This window comes from Nyctibius grandis, chromosome 7 (genome assembly GCF_013368605.1).
Source record: "Nyctibius grandis isolate bNycGra1 chromosome 7, bNycGra1.pri, whole genome shotgun sequence".
NCBI lineage: Eukaryota > Metazoa > Chordata > Aves > Nyctibiiformes > Nyctibiidae > Nyctibius > Nyctibius grandis.
The window spans coordinates 30,207,605-30,229,966 of NC_090664.1; the positions used below are offsets into that span (position 1 = coordinate 30,207,605).

A 22,362-nucleotide genomic window follows, 5' to 3' on the forward strand; every position below is an offset into this window, starting at 1 on the left:
TCTTCCAGGCATGCTGGTGGCACCACACCCAGCGGACACAGCAAAGGTATTAATCTTTAGTGGGAAAAAATGAGGAGCACAGACTTCAGTTATGAGCAATGCTCATCTGAGAGTTGAGCTGACAGTGGCCAGCCCAGTGTAACAGCCATGCAGCTGCAACAGTTCATTCTACCTTGTACTCCTTTACCTGTTCACTTTGACCTTTCATTTACTTGTTGCCTTCAGAGAAACCTCTTATCCTTTCATTTCAGCTGATTAGAAACAATACTAATCCAATACTTCTTAATTAATTAATCAGGACCTTTCTTATAGTGTTTTTCAGCCATTCTTAAATGGTTTTAGCCTGTGGCCAGATGGTTACTCTCCTCTCAGGTACAACAGATGATACAACAAAGTCGAAAGTCTCTTGGCCACTCATGGCACCTGATATTTACATTCAAACCTGTTCTCTCCACCCTGCTAGCATCAATTTAAATTCCTCTCAACAAAAACAGAGGGGAAAATCAGCTTTAGGGGAGTAAAGTGGAAAAGACAATGCTTTGGAGAAACTATTACACATGATAATGTCTGCAGGAAGGAGAAAACCAAGAAGGAAGATGACTGAGAAGAACAGAGCTGTGAGAGTGGAGTGTAATTACATCAAGTGCTGTCTGCAGATACCCTGAAAGAAAAGATCGGACATTGAAGAATGACACTTAATGTAAAGGGACCGTAACAGGGTACTTGGCAATAGTAGAGGAAAGGCTAGAAAAGGACAGGGACACATCATTATCACCTGCGCTATCATAACTACCAAACAGTAACACTGCCAATGTTTAAAAACAGATTGTGTGGTATTCCTGCCATTAGTCCGTTATATAACACCATAAACTCCATTAAAATAGGGGATTAAACATGCAAGACATAGTAAAATGCAGCAGTTATCTCCAGTTTTTAGAAGTGGGTAGTAAAGGGGACGATAAATATGTGGCTGTTACCCAGTGTGCCCCAAGGGTGCAGACATTAATCAGAACTTAGGTTTCACTCTTCCCTGGCTGTGCTTGCCCAGCCTTACTGGGCCACTTTCTGCAAGTTGCTTCTCACCTTCACTGCTTCAGTTTCTCCATGAAAAGATTCTTATTTTACTGAATGGTTTATGACTTACCATTGTAAAGCACTTCATGAGATCAGTTATGAACCAGGAATTGCTCATAAAATGAAAATGTCCACACAACAACTTAAGCCTGAGCAGACTCATCCAAAAATCTTTTCTCTGTGTGGAGAAAAGAAGTAAAGATGTAAAGAAAAGCTGCTTACAAAAGTCTCTGACAAAAAAAAAACCAAAACACCAACCTTGTTTAATACAACATTTGTCTGTTATTTTTTGTAGTTTTTCAAAATGCAGTTTGTGACATTTAGATCTCTGAGAAAAAAAAACCAAGATATAAGGTGTTTCCCAGCACAACCACTATTCTTCTGTGAGCAGTGATTCAGTGTGTCATTGAACGCACTTTCACTCTGCTCTTCCAAGCGGTGCACAGCTCACACATGGCATCTCTCAGCTGCCCAAAGCCTTGCCTCTGCTGCTGCCAGTCCTGTGTTCAGGTGAAGCTGTGCTGAACAGAAACCTCCTACATCTATTCCTGATCAGCACTGGAGTCTCATGCATAGGACGCTTCAACACATTTTTCTTTCTAAAGCCTAAAAATATCCTTTTAACTGCTTCTTAAAGGTCCTTTTCAAATTCTTCACACAGACCACGCTTATTGCTGACAGTCTGCACAACCTGAAGAACTTTATGCACAGCACTGCAGTTTTACATTAAGTCCACTAAAGCTAGCTATGAAAGTGCACTGCACGCAAATTACTACTAATGGCTCTCTTGAAGTATGCATACAGAATTAAGGTTTATATTTAGTACTTCACATCCTACTCTTCAGAGTTGAATTTCATTTACTTTAGCACTCTCAAAGGCAAAAAGGCAAAACTGCCCAATAATGAAGTTCAGGTAGGCATCAAAATCCCTTTTTACCCATAGGATCTATTATTCAAAACCGAGTTTTGCACAGCAAAATCCTAAGTCCTCAGTAAACGCTTCCAAAAGCGTAAGCTTTGCAAGCACTCTCCCAAACCAAATAAAGCAGCTTCAAGGCAACCACATGCCGGTGGCTGAGCACTTTCCACCCTACACAAGTCAGGGCAGGTTTGCAGGAGCAGATTTCTGATGGCTGCAAATCGCCCCCATAAGCCTAGTCAGCCCAGCAACACTCCGCGGCGTGCGCCTTTCTTCACAGCGGTCCGGGGGAGGTGGCAGAACCCGGATTTCTTGCCCTGCCGTGGGGCTCCCCGAGCCGGGGCCGTAGGGAAAGGCTGCGGCGCGGTGCGGGCCGGGCCTCGCCAGGCATCAACCTGGCCTCGCCGGGCCGCCGTGGCCTGACGCCCGCGGTCCCGGCCGGGGCCGGCCGGCGGGGCGGGAGCCGCATGATGAAACTTCGCAGTGGGTTTCAACAGCATCAGGCGGCGGGGGAGGAGCCGGCGGCGGCGGGAGCCGCCTTCTTCATCACCCGCCGCGGCGCGGACGGCAGCTCTGCCTGCGCCGGCAGCCGGGACGGGGTAAGACACCAGTGCGGGCGGCGGCCTCTGGGCCGCAGGGCCGCGTCGAGCAGGGCCAGGCGGGGAGGCGGAGGGGCGCACCCGCGCTGGGCGGCCGCCGGGGCGAGCCCCCCGCAGGGCCCGGCCTTCCGCCGCTCCTCCCGGCGCCTCGCCCCGCCGGTGTGCCTTGCCCTGGCTTCGGAGCGAGGGGGCGGCGGGCCCAGGGTGCGCTGCGGCCGTCGGAAGAAGGGGAGGGCGTGTGGCTGGGAGGCGCGGGGGGAGGCGGGCGTACGCGAGGAGAAACTGAGCCGGGTGCCTGCGGTCGCCGGTTGGGAGAGTCCCGGGCACCGTGGGGGACCCGGAAGCCGCCCCAGCTGGAGGGAAAGCTGGGCTTCATGTGCTGAGGCTGAGCTGCCCAGCGCCATCGCTTGCCCAGATTCAAAAGGTGTGGAGGGATCAATGTTGGTGCAGTGCCGTGCTCCCCTTGGCATGCTTTTGCCACCCCAGTGTCCCTGGAGCTGTAGGCTTTGTGGTTCTCTGAACCCTAACTCTAATGGTAGCTTGGGGCTGGGACTGCGGTCCCTGGCGCCATCAGTTGACCTCAGGTCCTCAGCCTCAGCCCACCTCTATCGTTAGTTGGGGTTAGGGTTCAGAGAGCTGCAGGGGACGCTGGGGTGGCAAAGGCATGCCAAGGGGAGCACGGCACTGCACCAACATTGATCACTCCACACCTTTCCCATCTGGGCCAGCCATTGCGGTGGGGAAGTCCAGTCTAAATCTACCTTCGTTAAGTTTGAAACCGTTGCCCCTTGTCACTACGGGCTTTTGTAAAAAACCTCTCTCTTTCTTATAAGCCCCCTTTATATACTGAAAGGCTGCACACTGAAAGGACTGTTAACATTTCTTTTGAGATGATACTACTTCAACAGGTCATACCCAATGCCTAGCAGTGATTTGTTCTATATGCACTCTATAAAAAAATCATAGAGAACCTTGGTGTAACCTAAAGGTAAGCTTAAGCCTGATTTCTTCCCTGGACAAAGATTGCTTATCATATTCCAGGTAACTATGTTTTACCTTGTGTTAGTGAAGTCTGCTATTCTCTTGATCAGTCCTCTTGACAGTTAAGTGATTAATAGTCTACATTTGTTACTTGTGTTTCCTAGGTGTCAGCTCTTGCTTGTAACGTTCATGTTTTTATTGAACAGGTTCTCCACTTTCACGTAGATCAACAGCCTCACCATGTGCGGTATCTGGGCCCTGTTTGGCAGTGATGAATGCCTTTCTGTCCAGTGTCTAAGTGCCATGAAAATAGCACACAGAGGTCCTGATGCGTTTCGTTTTGAGAACGTCAATGGATTCACCAACTGTTGTTTTGGTTTCCACCGCCTTGCGGTTGTTGATCAGTTATATGGTATGCAGCCAATCCGGGTGAAGAAATTCCCATATCTGTGGCTGTGTTACAATGGAGAAATCTACAATTTCAAACAGGTAAGTGTTGTATGGATCATATGGCATTTTCTTTTTTTTTTTTTAATTTCAAAACTAGTGGATATTCAGAAAATGTTTAAAACATGGTAGATTAGAATATCAGAAAAATTTTTAAAAGTTATCAAATGATTGGTATTTAAAAGGAAGTAAATTATCTCAATGAGCTGTGAGTCTGTGGTGGCTTAGATAGCAACATACTTAGTCTTTAATACTGAAAAATCACTTTTTAATTGACAAGAAGGGCAATAAGTATTTGTATCTTCAGCTTTGCTCAGTTTCAGATAAAGATGCATTCTTCATTATCTCTTGGGGAAGGGAATTCCAAGCCTCTTGCTCCCCTTCTTCTCTCTTTATAATGCAAAGGCTTTTAGACTGTCTTGCTCTTCAGTTATTTTGTGTCGTTCTCCAAGCTGTCGGGTATTGCATTTTTATTTCTGCATATTTGTCTAGATGGGATATGTCACTTATAGCGTATTATATGTATAGCATGCATGCTTATGTATTTATGTAGAAGGAACAAGCGCTAGGGAGATGTTTCCAGTAGGCCACCAAAGTCCTTTAGCTTCAGGCAGATGCTTTGTGGGGTTTTTGAGAGCCACCTAGGCAAGTCTCTTGGGCACAAAACAAGCAGCAACTCTGTACTTCCTAAAGTGTTTGAACGTCCCTGATGGGTGCAATACTGCCGCTGAACATCGTCTGTGTGCCTCAGTCGCTGTGCTGAGATGTCCGTGCTGCCTGTGTTACTTGTAAAGGGAAGTGATTCAGATCATCCAAATTTGGCACATAAAGCAGCTTACAATTGTGACTGTTTCTGAATCATGCTGAAACTGAATGCTTAAAATGAATCATAAACTGAGCGTGGTTATATCAGAAACGTATGAATAATCTGAGATATCTTAGTGCTTCTAACATATTTTTGAAGTCAGAGTTAGGCTGCTGTCAGTGATGTCAGTGACATCAGTAACGTCATTGGGAATTTGAATAGGCACGGATTTTTTCTTCCCCCCAGTCTTCAAATATCTGGCTGTTTGAAACGTCAGATACACTTTGCCCTGCAGTCCACATGAAATGTATTGTATCAACAGTCTGTAATACTTGCTATGTTTTGCATTGTGGTTTTTCTGCTGCTGAAAGCAGTAAGAATTACTCTCAGTTGTGCTACACACACAGTCCTAAGGGCAATTTCATGGTGCAAAGCTTGCATTGCCATCAGCAGGAATTTGTTTGGTTGTTCTCACTACATTATGTACCCTCTTTCTTTATAAATAGATTTTTCTTTCAGGCTTGTGGCTGAAACCTACCTAGGAAAGGATCGTTAGTGAAACAGGCGTCTTGTTCAGGGCAATGACTTAGTTATTTTAATATTGATTCAGTTTGATCCAAGACTTTGCCCCATAAATAACAATTAAAACCAAGGAACTTAAGTTAAAACGCTGAAGCATTGGTTTTGTGAGGTTTCTTGGCTTTTTAGTGTTTTATTGAAACCTCCTCTTTCCCCCTGTCTGGTAGATGTTGAAAGGACTTTAAGAGCAGCACCACAAGAACATGAAGAATATTTGGTCTGACTTAAGTCTGACAGCTAATTTCTTCCTCCCCCACTCCATCTGCACAGGCAGAATGAAAAGGTTAGTTTGAGGAATGGAGGAAGATTAGGCAGAAGGAAATTCTCTGTGTGCATAAAAAAAACCCACTAAGGAATTGCAGTGACTGCATAAGTAAACCAAAGTTTATTTCTGAAGTACTTTACTCTGCAGAGATGTTACCAGTGTCTATGTGTTTTGGGGTGGGGCTTACCTAAATGTCATTATTATCTGATTAGAAAGTGGCACCATGTGACCTGAAGCCACAATAAATTATGTCTTTGTTTCTGGTCCTATTTTGAGTTGTTTTTTTTAGAAGCAGTGGTTGCCTGCTTCTGCCATTTGTCTGTGGGAGATGGGGAGGCTAGTGCTTCTGAAGACCACGGTCATGGGTTTGCAGTTTGACATCCTCAGATGGAAATGTATCCCTGAAAACTTGCCATAATGTGAATTGCTTAAGACTGCAGAGTCAATCTACATTGTCTGAGAGATGATCCTGGATAATAGTTTGAACACAAAAGTATAATTTCCTTCTTTGGTAGAAAAGTTTATGGAAGTCTTCAACTTTGATTTTACAAAAAAAGCCTTAGTTTTCTTGTTAAACAATTACATGAATGGCATTGTTTTTTCAATTAATAAGCAGTCAATGTTTGCAAATGCTTATTCATGTTTTTCTTTATATTTTTTTCTTAGTTGCAGAAGCAGTTTGGATTTGAATATCAAACATTAGTAGATGGTGAGGTTATCCTTCATCTTTACAACAGAGGAGGAATAGAACAAACAGCATCCATGCTAGATGGTGTATTTGCTTTCATCCTTCTGGACACTGCAAACAGGAAAGTGTTCCTGGCGAGAGATACCTATGGAGTCAGACCACTGTTTAAAGTGCTGACTGATGATGGATTTTTGGGTGTCTGTTCTGAGGCAAAAGGTAAAACCAGTTGTGTTTAGTATCTTAGGTATTGTCAGAGACAAACTTCTTTGTCAGGTTTTTCCTCCAAGTGTAAAGAGAAAGTGAACTGTAAGTTCAGTAATAAATGAACTACATTTAGTAGTATAAGAACTACACATCATTAAAACAAAAACCATGGACAGTAAACCTCTTAAGATGTTTAATTGACCTTAATATCTCTAAAATAACTTGCTTATTTACTTTTGTAATTCTTTGTGTTTTGAAATCATAGCAGTATTGGGCCCAAGATGTTTTATGTTACCCCAAAGTTAAATTTAGTCTATAGAGTTAGGCTAGATTTATGCTATGGTAAATTATATTAGAATTTGTTCCTGGTGTTCTATGGTGAACTAGGAAATAATGCCACAAAAACTGCTAATCTGTAAAAGCCAATAATTTTAAAAACCTACTGAAATTTCCTGTAGTATTGGGTAATTTTCTAGTGACACATATTCTATTCAATGAAAACTTTTTTCCTTTGAGATGACACACTTTTTTTTTTTGTAATTATGTGTAGTCTTGATACTTGCATAAACAAATCCTAACAGTGCCAAAAGGGAGCTTATTGCTGATTACTTGTGTCTCCCCCATTTACTGTATACCATTTACTGTATATCAATTTTATTATCAGACTCCAATGTAGGTTGACTCCTCTAATAGTAGTACTAAGTACTAGTATTAAGAGCTGTATCATCTCTGCTTATTGGGAAGGAAGAAGGGAAGTGAATATTTTAGGGACTGCGTCCCATAATCATCACAGTGGATTACCAGTCTCTCTCTAACAGCAAATCAGTATCTCTTTTGTGGAGTTCCTCAAGGGGCATCCAAGTGACCAGCAGGTGCAAAACATCCTCTTTCCCAAGAGGAATGGAAATGAGGTTTGGCTACAAGTCTGATTCTTGGCGTTCATTAGCAGTGGTGTAGATCAGTCTGGAACTGATGAGTTATGAAATCACTAAATCAGTGTCAATTAAGCAATCACTTCAGTGATGTAGTTTTATTACAAACCTTTTGTTAGCTTGACTACACTTAATTTTAAACACAAAATTGGTTATTAACTGTCATTTGAATTCTCATAAGCATATTACACCTTGACCTGGACATCATGTAGTCAGTTAGAATAGTGCTCACAGGAATAAAATTGCTACTTACCAATTAGTAAAACTTGCTGGCTTCCTTTCTCTTGCTATATGCCTCAGCTTGAGATGGCTCAGATCTATGTGTGCAACTTGCCAGAAGCAGAATCATGCTGTAGCCAGGGCAGACTCTGACTCAAAATGATATTTTTTAATACCAAATTTAGAGTCTGGAGAAAATATTTGTATATAGTTTTAGTGCAGAGGCTATTGAGTAAGATATAACTTAACCATCCTAGGTTAAAAACTCTGACTTTTTTTTCGTGTTTTATCTGTAGGACTTATCAACTTAAAGCATTCAACATCCTTATGTCCTAAAGTGGAACCGTTTCTCCCGGGTCATTATGAAGTGTTGGATTTAAAGCCCTCTGGCAAGGTCATATCAGTGGAATTAGTAAAATTTCATAGCTATAGAGATGAACCACTCCATGCTGCATGTGATACAGTGGAAACTCTGCCTTCAGGTAGTGCAGCAAAGCATTTGCTGCAAAAATATATTCTTTGAATATAAAATTTGCATTGATTGGTTTAAATAAGTGCCTTTAAAAAAAAACCTGGAAGAACCTTTATAATGCTGGAACTTGAGAATTGTTTTTGTTGGCAGTCATGTACAAAGAAGAACTTGCAAGCTTTCATATCAAAGGAAATTCAGACAAACGTCTTTGTTTCCTAATAGCATAATCCAGCGAAGTCTTAAGTACACTTCTTGAATTTTCTTTCCTTTTCTTTTCCGGGCAGGCTTTGATCTTGAAACAGTGAAAAGCAACATCCGTATTCTGTTTGAAAATGGTGTTAGAAAACGTTTGATGGCTCACAGAAGGATTGGTTGTCTTTTGTCAGGTAAGTAGCAAGAATCACAATGATTCTGTATCTTCCCTCTCTTTCTCCCATCCTCTACTAGTTAGAAGAAAGTACACTGTTCTGCTGTGATGTACCAGAAGTGATGTGAATCTTCATTTGCTTTTTGGAGCAGAGAACAGAGAACTTGTTAGTTTGTGATAAAGTTTTCCAGTTTACAAGTATCTTGAAAGTCTTATGCTTTTAAAGTTTACTCTGGCCTGGGATGTTGCCTTGTTGAGACACCGACCATTTTTAAATAAGAGGAAAGAAATATAATATTCTTATTTAAAAATCCCCCAATATACTCTTAAATATATGAGATTTGTGCTTAAGTTGGTGTCTAGAAAGAAATGTAATTATTACATTCACTTTGCATAGACTGAGCGTAGAAAAAAGCCTTGGCATGTTTCAGATTGCAGGAGAAAGTGAAGTTCTTACTTGTCCCCTTCTTTGCTTTAGCCTCCATCCTAGACTGCCCTTGATTTACCAAATTACAGGGAAGCATCTGAACCAAAATTATTTGCTACAGTCTTTTTCAGGTGAGGTAATAGCTTGTGGTACAGGAAGTTGTTCACTGACTTAGCTGATCAGTGTTGTGATCTGGTGGTTGAGTGTTACAGAGGTACTTTACAGAGGTAAGTCTTTGTAGCCATGGGACTGACATCTTATTTACTGTGTTTTTGTAGCACTTTGTACTTGTAGGTAAGAGTTCTGGTATGCTGTTCATGCAGGCATTGAACATCAGTAATTACACCCATTTATCATGAACCCTACTAAATGTGCATTTGAATGACAGAGAACTGGCTAGGAGATACTGTTGGACCATTTCCTTACTGTGGCATCAAAAAAGTAGGAGGGAGGTAAATGAAATGAGATATGCAGAGTTGGAAGACACCAGCCTCAGTAAAAAGCCTGTTCAAAGCCCAAATTTCGGATATCAAATTAAAAGGCAGTCAGCAGCTCCTCAGATGCACACGCAGAATGTATTAGTAGCAAAACTAAGTGCCCGTGCTGGTATAATACCAGAGTATCTCAGTGCTTCACAACTTTGAGTATACTTGGAGCATCACAGTTGGAGAAGTGCTTTTGTTTCCAGTCACAGAGGGAGTTCTGCAACTTCACAGTGGAAACCCAGGTTTTGATTTCCCCAATTTCCACATCCTAAGCACTCAGTTTGATTTCTTTGCTCTCCTTTTCTCAGACTCTGCATGTATTTTCTACAGATTTTTTTTTTACAAGATAGCATGCTCACAAAGGGGATCAGGGTGGGAATGGCTGCTAATGCACTCAGCTGAAAAACCACATGCAGACTGTAGGAAACAAAGAGAAGAGAATTTTGCCTCATGCTTGTCAGAACTACAGGCAGGTGTGGGAGAACAGGTACTGTGTTTTGCTCAGTACTTCAAAAGGGAGCAGAAAGTAGAACTTGTCAAGGAGTAGCAGAACTAGCTCATGAGAATAAGGAGCCTTAGAGTACATCTGGGCACCTTGTGCATCTCTTGGTTTTCTTTCTGTTTGTTTTCCAAACTGTTCAAATCCTTTCACTGTCCTCCTCTGAGGAAGAAGAGGGGGAGAAAAGAGAATGCCACTAGTGAACCTTTTCACTTTGAAGTGATGTTTAAAAAATTAATTCCACTCAAAATGTGTGAAACACACTTTTGAAAAATGATTGGGGAAGAGAGGAATCCTTACACTAAACGTTCTTTTCTTTTACTTAATTCTTTTTTGTTCAAACAGCAAACAAAAAAAAAAGATTTACATAGTTCTTTCACTAGAGTATCAGATGTGTAGGTAAGAAGAGGACAGAGAGCAGTTTTGAAATGGAGAATAAATCCCTTTATAGCAGAGTTGAGAAGGGGCATGTTCTGTAGTGGTACAGCGTTTTCAGAATACTTTCTGGGTATCTTAAAGAAGGATTTCCAGTGATGCTTCTGACACCAAAAGTACTAACAACTGTTACTGAAAATGTTCCGCTAAAGTTGCCCGATTCTCTTGTTAAGCAGAGGTAAATGTGCACTTGAACAAGAAGTACCTTGGATTCACATGGCTTAAAAATGAAGCCCACCCATGAGATTCCACAACCTAGATTCAGTGTCCTTAAGGGGAAACAAAAAACCCCAGTCAAACACCTAACCAAATAATTTGTTTTGTTGGCAGGGGGCTTAGATTCCAGCTTAGTTGCAGCTGTTCTTCTGAAACTGATGAAAGAAGCCAACATCAATTATCCATTACAAACCTTTGCAATTGGAATGGAAAACAGTCCTGACTTACTGGCTGCCAGAAAGGTATAGTAAGCGTTGCTTTCAGTTGTTCTGAGCTGCTGAATGCTAAACAGTGTATATTAATGGTGCCAACTTCATAGTATGGTATTAATAGTAATTCTGAATATTCATGTATTGCTATGGTGTAAATCAGTTTGCAGTAAATCATTTAGTACAACATTTGCTGCTTAGTTAAATCTTACAAAAGAGATAATTGAGCCTTACCTGTTTTCTCTTGCATTTTGAAGACTTTCATGACAGACTTCCATTGCATTGTTACCAAAAGGACACTTCAGAGTTGTCTCGATTCTGCCTCTGGGTTTTAGGATAAATCTCTATGCTATGGTTCCTATGCTATGGCATTTGTATATATGTTAAATATTGTAAGTTAATTGTCAGCTTACTGAATTAAGAGCCTTGTACAAACTGTTTGGCATCTGGGGTACCCTTTAGGTATCCAGGCTGTCATGGCTTTTGAGCTGCTTTTTCTCTTCAGGGCGAATGTCCAGAGTATTTAGAGCCTCTACTGATTCTGTTATGCTTTTGGCAAGCAGCTGGATGGTCTGTTGTAATCATGATTGAGCACTGTAATTAGGGAAACTATGTTCCCTCTGGTGAATGTACCACTGCAAGTCAGAGGGGCTGCTACAATATCATCTTTTCTTGGCTTAATGTCATATAATTCTCACTGTGGCAAAAGGCAGCTGGTGTTTTCACTCGGTGTGTGTGTTTTCAACACAATGTACATTTAAAAAAATGTTTTAATCGAAAAGCAATACATTATTGTGACCTTTTACAAACAGGTGGCAGCACATATAGGCAGTGAACATCATGAAGTAATATTTAATTCTGAAGAGGGAATTCAGGCAATAGAAGAGGTTATCTTCTCCTTGGAAACCTATGATATAACAACAGTAAGAGCTTCAATTGGTAAGATTTTTTTAATAGCAATCTTTGCCTTATATCACCTGAATAAAATTTTATGCAAAATCATGTAGTCATATACTAGATCCTTTAGCTGTCACAGAATCTGTGAACTGGGACCCCCAGGTTCTGCTTCCCAGTCTTGTCTGTGATACCACATTGAGGCAAAACTAGTTATTAGTTTCAAAGTCACCAACTGTAGATACAATTGTCAAGAGCTGTTCGTGAAGCTTTGGGATAAAAAACAGAAGTTATATGAAGAAGAAATGTTATATCTACAAGTCTAGGTTTTCTGCTCTGATAAGTATGAACCTTGAAGGAAGAGGGAAAATTTACAGGTTATCTGAGGTACTGAAAGTTATGATAGCAAAACAGTTATGATTACCCTATTCCTTGTATAGTTTTAATGCTAAAGTCAAGTATTGTCATCCTCACATGTGCACGCAAGCCAGGTAGACTTCTTATAATCATAGAATCATGTTGGTTGGAAAAGACCTTTAAGATCATCAAGTCCAACCGTTAACCTAGCACTGCCAAGTCCACCTCTAAACCATGTCCCTAAGCACCACATCTACACATCTTTTAAATACCTCCAGGGATGGTGACTCCACCATTTCCCTGGGCAGCCTGTTCCAATGCTTGACAACCCTTTTGATGAAGAAATTCTCCCTAATATCCAACCTAAACCTCCCCTGGCACAACTTGAGGCCGTTCCCTCTTGTGCTATCGCTTGTTACTTGGGAGAAGAGAACAACACCCACCTCACTACAATCTCCTTTCAGGTAGTTGTAGAGAGTGATAAGGTCTCTCCTAAGCCTCTGATTCCGAGATGTTTGTCTATGTTTGATTCTGAGGAATTAAGGAAGTCACCATCAGCTTCTTACAAAGGGTTGCCAACTTGGTAAGAATGAAAAACTCTAATCTAATGTGACCTTCTGTGTAATGCCAGCTACGGCATTTTACCCAGTTAATCTTGAGTCAGCCTAAAACACTGTATAAAAGTTAATAAGCCAAATAGGTTTTCATAACTGTGTTGCCTAGTTCTCTGAGTGGAATTTGGTATGTGAAGATAGGACTTTGCAATGTGAAATATTGAAAGTGTTTCTTTAAAACACAAAGCCACCTTTTAAGCTGTCATCTTTCTTTGTGATTGCTGCTTAGTATGAGAAGTAATGAACTAGGTCCTTTTCATTAGATCTCTAATACTTTTGTTATAAAAGCATATTGTTTGGAAAGCTGTAATGAGGGGAAGGCATAATTCTGATTAATAAATAGTTCTTTAAAAAAATAATTGAAAAAAGGACTTCATCCAGTTTAACCCACAGTGGCAGAGAGTTAAGCAGAAACTTTTGCTGGTAGTTTTGTTCTCCAAAGCTAGAAGGTTTATTCAGGACTGTGCTGGAATTAATCATGTGCTTAATTTTGAACTGAGTCAGAACAACTCCTCTCTGTGTTCCCATGGGAATCCTCCAGCATTCCCAGGATCACAGAGACTGACATCTTTCTGATATTTTGAGGGCTAAGTGTAAGTACACAGTTTAGATATATTTGCAGCACTTAGTTTGCTTGGCTGTTGATGGCTTTGAATAACAATGAGATGTTATTTTAGCGTATTGCAGTTGTTTGCTACAGAAGAAAGTAGTGTAGGAGAGAAACTTCTAAAATGCTAAATTTAAAACTCTACTAGCTGTATATAGCATCATACATGTAGCTCTATTTTAATAACTTTATGCCTTTTTTTTTAAGGTATGTATCTTGTCTCCAAATATATACGGAAGAAAACAGACAGTGTGGTCATTTTTTCAGGAGAAGGATCAGATGAGCTGACACAAGGATATATATATTTCCACAAGGTAAATATATTCCCTATACAGAAAGCCCTTGAGCTGCTTGTTCTCCCCTTCAGCAGAAAATCTCTGAGATTTCAAGGTGTGATGTTTAAAAGTTGTCACTGCTGTATAGTGGTTGAGACTTTCTCCTGACATGGCATAAAATCCAAGGGATTTAATCACCTAAAAAATAACTTTTTTAAACTTAAAAAAATTCCTGAGACTCTTATTTCTTGTGTGTAGTCTTTGCTAGTTCTGAGACCACTCAGTGATCACTACAACTCAAACACAGGACAGCAAGTAACGGTTCCCTCAGTGTAGCTGTATTATGTCTGTGTGCTACATGCATATGTCTGGTTACAGGCACCATCTCCTGAAGAAGCCGCAGAAGAGAGCGAGAGGCTTCTGAAGGAGCTCTACCTGTTTGATGTACTTCGTGCGGACAGAACTACTGCAGCACACGGGTAAAACATAGTCTCTTGGATGCTGAGGACTCATGTGATTTAAAAGCACATGTAAAAGTTCTGCTGCTGTTGAGGAAATTACAACAGTTAATTGTTGACTTGTTGTTACTGTTTGAATTACTAAGTGATTCAGAATATTGTGATGCGGGATAATTTTATTCCTACTGTCTGGGCCTAAACTACTCTAAGATGATCATCGGTCTTCAGAGTAGTCATAGCAACTGGGGTGCACCCCATACTCTGCTTGAGCTCTGTATCTTAATACAACTGCACACACTACGTGCTTTGGCAGATCAGGCTTTGCTAACGTTCCAGGTATGCACAAGCGCTCAGGGTCCACAGGCACAGGCCCTTCCCACCCTCAGGGCACTCATTGTGCTCTGAATGGGTGGGAAGCACGTGCTTCCCACAGCATGATGGCTAGCAGTCTACAGGGCAGGCAAATCTGGTCTTCGGAGTAATCATCAATCCCATTTCTGTTCTAAACACCACTAGACAAACTTGCTATTGCGATTGCTACAGACAGTGTTTTACCAAAGAAAGTTTTAGTGGATGAGCAAAGACAGTGGGTTTGGGTACTGTTTCTGAACAGTAAAACAGAGGAGGAATGAAACTGTGAACCTAATTGCATCTGCCTACAGTACCTCTTGATTCATTGCATCGGCTTAGAGTAGCTCTTGATTCTGAAGCAAAAGACTGTTGGGGATTTGTATGCCAAGATGAAATTGAAGTTGTAGCCTGAAGGAATTTGAGCAACAGCAAACCACACTGAAAAATTTAATCCGGTCTTCTGTGACTGTAGGGCCCACTGCGTTGCCAACTGATGCAGGAAATATCTTTTGTCTGGGATTGTACTGGTCTTTATAGAAGCAGTGAATTAGAAATATAAATATGCAGAGCTAAGGAGGGAAGGCAAAGTTGTATTTAACTTTGGGTTTTTTGAGGTTTAGACAAAGAGGAATCTGATAATCAGCATGTGTATGAAGAATTAAAAAAAACATACTGAAAGGGAAAAATATGTGCATTGAGTCAGGTAGCTGACTGTAATAAAGAGATGTTAAGATACAGGCTGCGTGACTGATACCTTAAAGAATCACCAAATTGTACACTGCAGAAAATAGCATTATTTTACTAAAGAAATACATTAGTTAGAAGGAGAATATTGTTGTGAAGCTGGCTATAGATGAGAAAAAGATGGTACCTTTGGCAAAGCAAAAACTTACCTACCAGGAAACTTGCATTGTGTATTGATCCTGCGACAAAATGACTTGCCCAGGTTTTTATAACCTTAGGTTTCTCTTTCCTATATAAAAGATGGACAGGGTACATGAGACCTGCCATTTGTCATAATTTGTTTTGTGCTGAAAAGTTCGTCCACATACTCAAGGCTGTTTAATATCACACTCTGGCTGCTGCTCTTTGGAGAGGTGCCATTTCTTGGAGAGAAGCTGAGGTCAGCTTTGCAGCATTGCTAGGAAGAAAGGACCCTTGTATTGACAAATTAAAACTGAATTTAAGGTGTCCAGATTTATGGAGAAAAGGGAGAGGAATTAAGAGTAGAGAGGAAATGATGAAAATACCTTTATCAGTGAGAAAAAAATAACTGTAGGGAAAGACTGCAAAGCAAATCTTGTCAGTATATGTGGAAACTGAGACTCAGTACTTGATTGCTGAATGATGGTGCTTTATTTTTGGTAAGGTGGGTATTACCTGAAGTAGTTGAAGCTTTTCATCAGAGGAGAAGCTACAGAGACAATGAAAGTACTAGAATGCAGTGTAACATCTCCATTTGACTTTAAAGCTTGGCAGCATAATGTCTCTTCAGGAAACATGCTGAGAGGGATTCTTCCTACCAAAGACACAGTTACTGTAATTTTATTTCTTGCCTTCCGTGTCCCTAGAAGCCATGGTATGCATAAGAGAATGTAAGCAGGAAGACTTTGTATATATATATCTGCCACTGGTATAGGAGAGAACTTGTGTAAATGCTGCAGGATCAGTAGTCAATAGCTTAATGGTGTCCATGCGAGCTCCTTTTCGTTGTTTCTTGAAAACACAAACAAATGTGGATTTCAGAAATGACAACAGAAATCCTTGCTTGGTTCTGTGACATCTTTATAAATACTGATGCAAATCCCAGTGAGCAACTCGGGAGTTCTCTGGGGACAAAAGTAGGAAGTCAAGGAAGGGTACCAGGAGACCTGCATGGTTAAACAGGGAACTGCTGGGCAAACTCAAGTGGAAGAAGAGGGTGTACAGATCATGGAAGGAGGGGCTGGCCACTTGGGAGGAATATAAGTCTGTTGTCAGAGGATGTAGGGAGGCAATTAGGAAAGCTAAGGCCTCCTTGGAATTAAACCTTGCAAGAGAGGTCAAGGACAACAGAAAGGGCTTCTTCAAATACATTGCAGGTAAAGCCAACACTAGAGGCAATGTAGGCCCACTGATGAATGAGGTGGGGGTCCTGGAGACAGAGGATAAAAAGAAGGTGGAGTTACTGAATGCCTTCTTTGCCTCTGTCTATACTGTTGGAGGCTGTCCTTAGGATCCCCGGACCCCTGAGGCCCCAGAAGAAGTCAGGATAGAGGAGGAATCTGTCTTGGTAGATGAGGGCTGGGTCAGGGACCAATTAAGCAATCTGGACGTCTATAAATCCATGGGCCCTGATGAGATGCACCCGTGGGTGCTGAGGGAGCTGGCGGAAGTCATTGCTAGGCCACTCTCCATCATCTTTGCTAAGTCGTGGGCAACGGGAGAGGTGCCTGAGGACTGGAGGAAAGCGAATGTCACTCCAGTCTTCAAAAAGGGCAAGAAGGAGAACCCGGGTAACTATAGACCGGTCAGCCTCACCTCCATCCCCAGAAAGGTGATGGAACAACTTGTTCTTGGTGCTGTCTCTAGGCACATCAAGGATAGGGGGATCATTAGGGGCACTCAGCATGGCTTCACCAAGGGGAAGTCATGCTCAACCAACTTGATAGCCTTTTATGAGGACGTAACCCGGTGGATAGATGATGGTAAAGCTGTGGATGTGGTCTATCTCGATTTCAGTAAAGCGTTTGACACGGTCTCCCACAGCATCCTCGCAGCTAAACTGAGGAAGTGTGGTCTGGATGATCGGGTAGTGAGGTGGATTGTGAACTGGCTGAAGGAAAGAAGCCAGAGAGTGGTGGTCAATGGGACAGAGTCCAGTTGGAGGCCTGTGTCTAGCGGAGTCCCTCAAGGGTCGGTACTGGGACCAGTACTAGTCAATATATTCATTAATGACTTGGATGAGGGATTAGAGTGCGCTGTCAGCAAGTTTGCTGATGACACCAAACTGGGAGGAGTGGCTGACACACTGGAAGGCTGCGCAGCCATTCAGAGAGACCTGGACAGGCTGGAGAGTTGGGCGGGGAGAAATTTAATGAAATATAACAAGGGCAAGTGTAGAGTCCTGCATCTGGGCAAGAATAACCCCATGTACCAGTACAAGTTGGGGGCAGACCTGTTGGAGACCAGCGTAGGGGAAAGGGACCTGGGGGTCCTAGTGGACAGCAGGATGACCATGAGCCAGCAATGTGCCCTTGTGGCCAAGAAGGCCAATGGCATCCTGGGGTGTATTAGAAGGGGTGTGGTTAGCAGGTCGAGAGAGGTTCTCCTCCCCCTCTACTCTGCCCTGGTGAGGCCGCATCTGGAATATTGTGTCCAGTTCTGGGCCCCTCAGTTCAAGAAGGACAGGGAACTGCTAGAGAGAGTCCAGCGCAGAGCCATGAAGATGATTAAGGGAGTGGAACATCTCCCTTATGAGGAGAGGCTGAGGGAGCTGGGTCTCTTTAGCTTAGAGAAGAGGAGGCTGAGGGGTGACCTCATTAATGTTTATAAATATGTAAAGGGCAAGTGTCATGAGGATGGAGCCAGGCTCTTCTCAGTGACATCCCTTGACAGGACAAGGGGCAATGGGTGCAAGCTGGAACACAGGAGGTTCCACATAAATATGAGGAAAAACTTCTTTAAGGTGAGGGTGACCGAACACTGGAACAGGCTGCCCAGAGAGGTTGTGGAGTCTCCTTCTCTGGAGACATTCAAAACCCACCTGGACGCGTTCCTGTGTGATATGGTCTAGGCAATCTTGCTGCAGCAGGGGGATTGGACTGGATGATCTTTCGAGGTCCCTTCCAATCCCTAACATTCTGTGATTCTGTGATTCTGTGATTCTGTGAAAAGGATTTTTCTTTTTCAATGTGTTTTTGCTTAGGTGGAATGGTGGTTGCAAATCCTGCAGGACTGTGGTCTTTAAATTCATTGTACTCGAAGCTGACCAGCAGATGGCATCATGAATCATCGAGATCTTTATTTAATCCGTGCAGACCATATACTTAACTTTCCAAATGGATTAATTAAATGCAGGTAGTCATGAATATGCAAGTGAAATTTCTTCTAAGTAAAAGCAGAAGATCTTGTGTTTATGTGAAAGACAGGAAAAGCTTAACCATTATGGAATTTGTAAGTAGATGTGTTGGATTAATTCAGTATCTTTTCTATTTATTTCCCCTGTTTAGTCTTGAACTGAGAGTCCCATTTTTGGATCATCGGTTTACTTCTTATTATTTATCTCTACCAGCAGAACTGCGAATCCCAAAGGTATGTAAAACTAGGGTTGGACCTAAGTGTAAGCTTGCAAATTCACTGATATGTATTCTAAGCATGACCAAATCGCTGAATTAAATGGTTAAGTCCTCTACCCAAAGTCAAGCACGCACTTTTGTTGGACTACTGGAAGCCCTTTTCTGACCAGCCCGTCTGAAAGGAAAGCATTTCTTAGGTGTTTAAAGCCAGATCTTTGCACTGCAGTTCCTGAGACTCACAACATTGTTTGTTGTTCTGCAAACAGAATGGAATTGAAAAATACCTTTTAAGACAGTCCTTTGAAGATTCCAACTTGCTTCCCAAAGAAATACTCTGGAGACCCAAAGAAGCTTTCAGTGATGGTATAGCATCAGTAAAGAAATCCTGGTTTTCTATTCTTCAGGACTATATTGATCAACAGGTAAAATACTGCTTTTTTTTTTTTTTTTTTTTTGGTCTTTCACGTTTAGGTGTATTGCATATGGCTGCCAAGGCAAGGCAGCTCACATGCTTAGTTGGGAGAATAAATCTGAATATGACAGTAACTTGACCTTCATGGTGGAGGAGCAACATAAACTTTAATCAACAGTCTTTTAGCTATCTGAGTTGGTTAAAGACACTCAAAATCCTAGATGTAAAGAAATGCTAGAGCCTGACAGAAATGACTGTGTAAGGAAATGAGCATCATTTAAGTATCTGGATTGCAAACAAGACTGTGTGTTGGGAAACACAATTTCTGGGTTACACGCAAAGCAGCTGCTTCAGCTGAAGGCACTTGCATGAACTTACTCCGCAGCTGAGTAACAGCATAATGACTTTATAATGTCCTTTCTTGTTTAGATGTCATTCGTTTTTCCCAGCCATGCCTAGCTAAGCCCCTTTTTAAAGTGTCTGCTTGCACTGCTAACCAAAGAAGACTAAAGCATTTTGGCTTTGGACAAAGGACTATCATGTCTGGTGTACAGAAGCAGTTTAATCATTGAGAGGAAAGAATAACACCAAATTTACACCAGAGCTCTGTTATACAGAAATATGTGTAGTCGAGCCTGTGGACGGGTGCTTGTCTGTCCTACCACCTACTGCTTGTTTCCCATTTTCTTTCTCTATATCCACAGGCAAGAAAGTAGTTGGGTCAGGCAGTAGTGTTGTGCTGCCTGTGCTGAGCCTGGATTGGTGTAGTACGGGCAGATTTATTTCATGACTGTGAGGAGTTAGGCAGCATGTTGGCAGTGGAAGCTAGCTGCTTTAGAAACTGCCTCAACTGGTGCAACTGTTCATCCTCCCTTTCTTAGCCAATATAGCAACTGCAGATGTCTGCCTCTGCATCCCAGGTCTTTTGTTGCTAAGAGCTTGGTTATACAAGCAGAGTCAACAGCTCTCTGTGAGCTGAAAAAAAAAAATCAGGAAGCTGCTTACACAGCAAAAAAGACTACTTTTAAGTTGTTCCGGTTGATTCACAGCAAAGAAAAGGATGGAAAAGAAGTTTTTGTGAGCTTACTACCAAAGGTGATTGTAACCCAAAGAGAAATGGGCTTCACATATAACACAGAGAGAAATATTAACAGCACTGGAAATATAGTTATGTATTCATAAAGATTAAGGGAGCCTATGACAAAAATTCAGAAACCTCTGCCTCTAGAATAGAGGTTTGGTTTTTTTTTTTTTTTAAACCTATGGGCATTCAGTGCTTGGTGAATCCTTGTATGTCCTTAACTTGCAGCAAATTGACTTGTAAAAGTTAAATGTATTTGCAGCTTAACTTGAGTTTTGCTTATGTCTATAGGTTGATGATCTTCTACTGGAAAAGGCAGCAGAGAAATATCCTTTCAATCCTCCTAAAACGAAAGAAAGTTATTACTACCGCCAGATCTTTGAAAAGCACTACTCAGGGCAAAGCAACTGGTTGCCCCACTACTGGATGCCAAGATGGGTTAAAGCTACTGATCCTTCTGCTCGCACGTTGAAACACTACAAGTCAGCCCAAGAATAGGCTGTTGCAATAATCCCCCAAATAGAAGTGCTGCAAGCAATTTGCATGCACTCTGCTTTAAAAAAACCAAACAAATTATGCAAAGCTAAAGCTTAAATGTTCTTTAAGTTGCATTTTGACAATGCTATTGGAAATAAGAGCTTTCTGTGATTAGTGTACTATTAAAATTTCACCCTGCTGTACCAAAACTTTGTAATTCACAGGAAAATACTTTGTGGACAAGGAACTACCTTATTTGGCAGCTCTGTTCCTTATGTGACCTCGATTGTAGTAATTTGCCTTGCAGTCATTTAATATATTTTCATGGTAGCTCTGTTTTGAGGACTTGAATAAGGCTAAATGATGCAAACGCTGCAGGCCCTCTGAGCAAAGGGGAATTTGAGCCTAGCTATTTAGTGATTTGTGTTCCTGGCTGTGGGATTTGGATAGTCTGTCTGTATTATTCTATTCTGAATGTCTTTCTAAGCATTCCTGAGAACATTGGTCTGTTTTTCAAAAGGTATTTAGATATTCATAGCTATGCAGAGATGCTTCCTAGAGTTTATAATAGTGGTGGTGCTGGGTGTTACTTAATTAAATGAATGGGAGTCTTAGTCATTACTGTCAGGCCACCAGTTGGCTGTTTTGAATCTTGTAAATATGTCAGCAGTCTAAAGGTACTGCGACTGTTGTCAAAGAGCAGAACAGACGAGAAGCCGAGTTACGTCTTTGTTTCTAACTCAAGGGCTTCAATTTTTAAATGCCTTTATTATTCTTGAAAATAGTGTTAACTGGGTGATTTGTATCAGTCTGATGGAAGTTGCATGGCTAAGTATTTTAAGAAATTTTTCATTTATTGTGAGAGTTTTTCCACCTGTATGACGAAAAGGTAAACAGTGTTGCTGCTCAACTGCATGTAGCCAACTCTGTGATGGACCAACCTTGTTAACCATAGAGTTTAGTCAGACAAAGCATCATTGAAGACAATGGGATCAGATACCTTGCTTGGAAAAATGGAAGAAAAGCTTCTTCAGAAACCACAAGAACTTCTTCTACCCTACTGAAAACCAAATTACTTTTTACCCAGAACAACTTTTTATTAACTACTGAGGCATGGGGGCTGCTTTTTTAAAGGTAACTTAAACATAAGGGTGGTCAAAAAATATATATGTGTGCTGCAGATTGACTTCATTAGCATGATGCTCTTTATGGAGACAGAAATCTAGTTTATTGTCCCCCTTGACTAGGAAACCAAAGCCAATTGTTATTTAAAAGACAAAATATAAGCAATTCTGGTTTAAAAACTTCATAAAATGACTGTTTGTCTATTTTTTACTCCCCCCCTAATCACGCATTTGAATCTCTTCCAGAAACCTTACTGAAACCTCTCGATGGTACCATGGAGCCCATGAACTATCCAGCTATGGCCAGTAGTGGCCATATTTTGACATAAACTCACACATACTAGTTAGTTATGAATATATGATGAGTAAGGTAACACATTCCTGCAGCCTTCTTTACTTTAGGGCCATGTGCTTGTTTTTTTAGATTTCTTTGAAGCAATAAAGTATATTTTGACTTGGGAGAGTAGTACAGAGTATGTTGATTAGGTACTGATGTGTAAAGATAAGATTTACAACTCACTGTAAACTTCCCAAGGCTGAGATGATAAGAAAATAGCATTTGCCTGAGATAAAAATAGGCTCAACACATTTTGAGGTCATTACTTGAATGCAC

General features: G+C 41.4%; 1 protein-coding gene across 1 annotated transcript; it reads left to right on the forward strand.

The window, feature by feature from the left end:
* The first annotated feature begins 2,524 nt into the window (after nucleotides 1–2,524).
* ASNS (asparagine synthetase (glutamine-hydrolyzing)) lies at nucleotides 2,525–21,876 on the forward strand. Its single transcript, XM_068405198.1, has 12 exons — nucleotides 2,525–2,592; nucleotides 3,780–4,062; nucleotides 6,336–6,573; nucleotides 8,009–8,194; nucleotides 8,469–8,570; nucleotides 10,728–10,855; nucleotides 11,635–11,761; nucleotides 13,502–13,608; nucleotides 13,948–14,048; nucleotides 18,590–18,671; nucleotides 18,922–19,077; nucleotides 20,440–21,876. Exons 2-12 carry the CDS (start codon nucleotides 3,814–3,816, stop codon nucleotides 20,644–20,646), a joined length of 1,683 nt encoding a protein of 560 aa, XP_068261299.1. The 5' UTR covers nucleotides 2,525–2,592; nucleotides 3,780–3,813; the 3' UTR covers nucleotides 20,647–21,876.
* The last annotated feature ends 486 nt before the right edge of the window (nucleotides 21,877–22,362 follow it).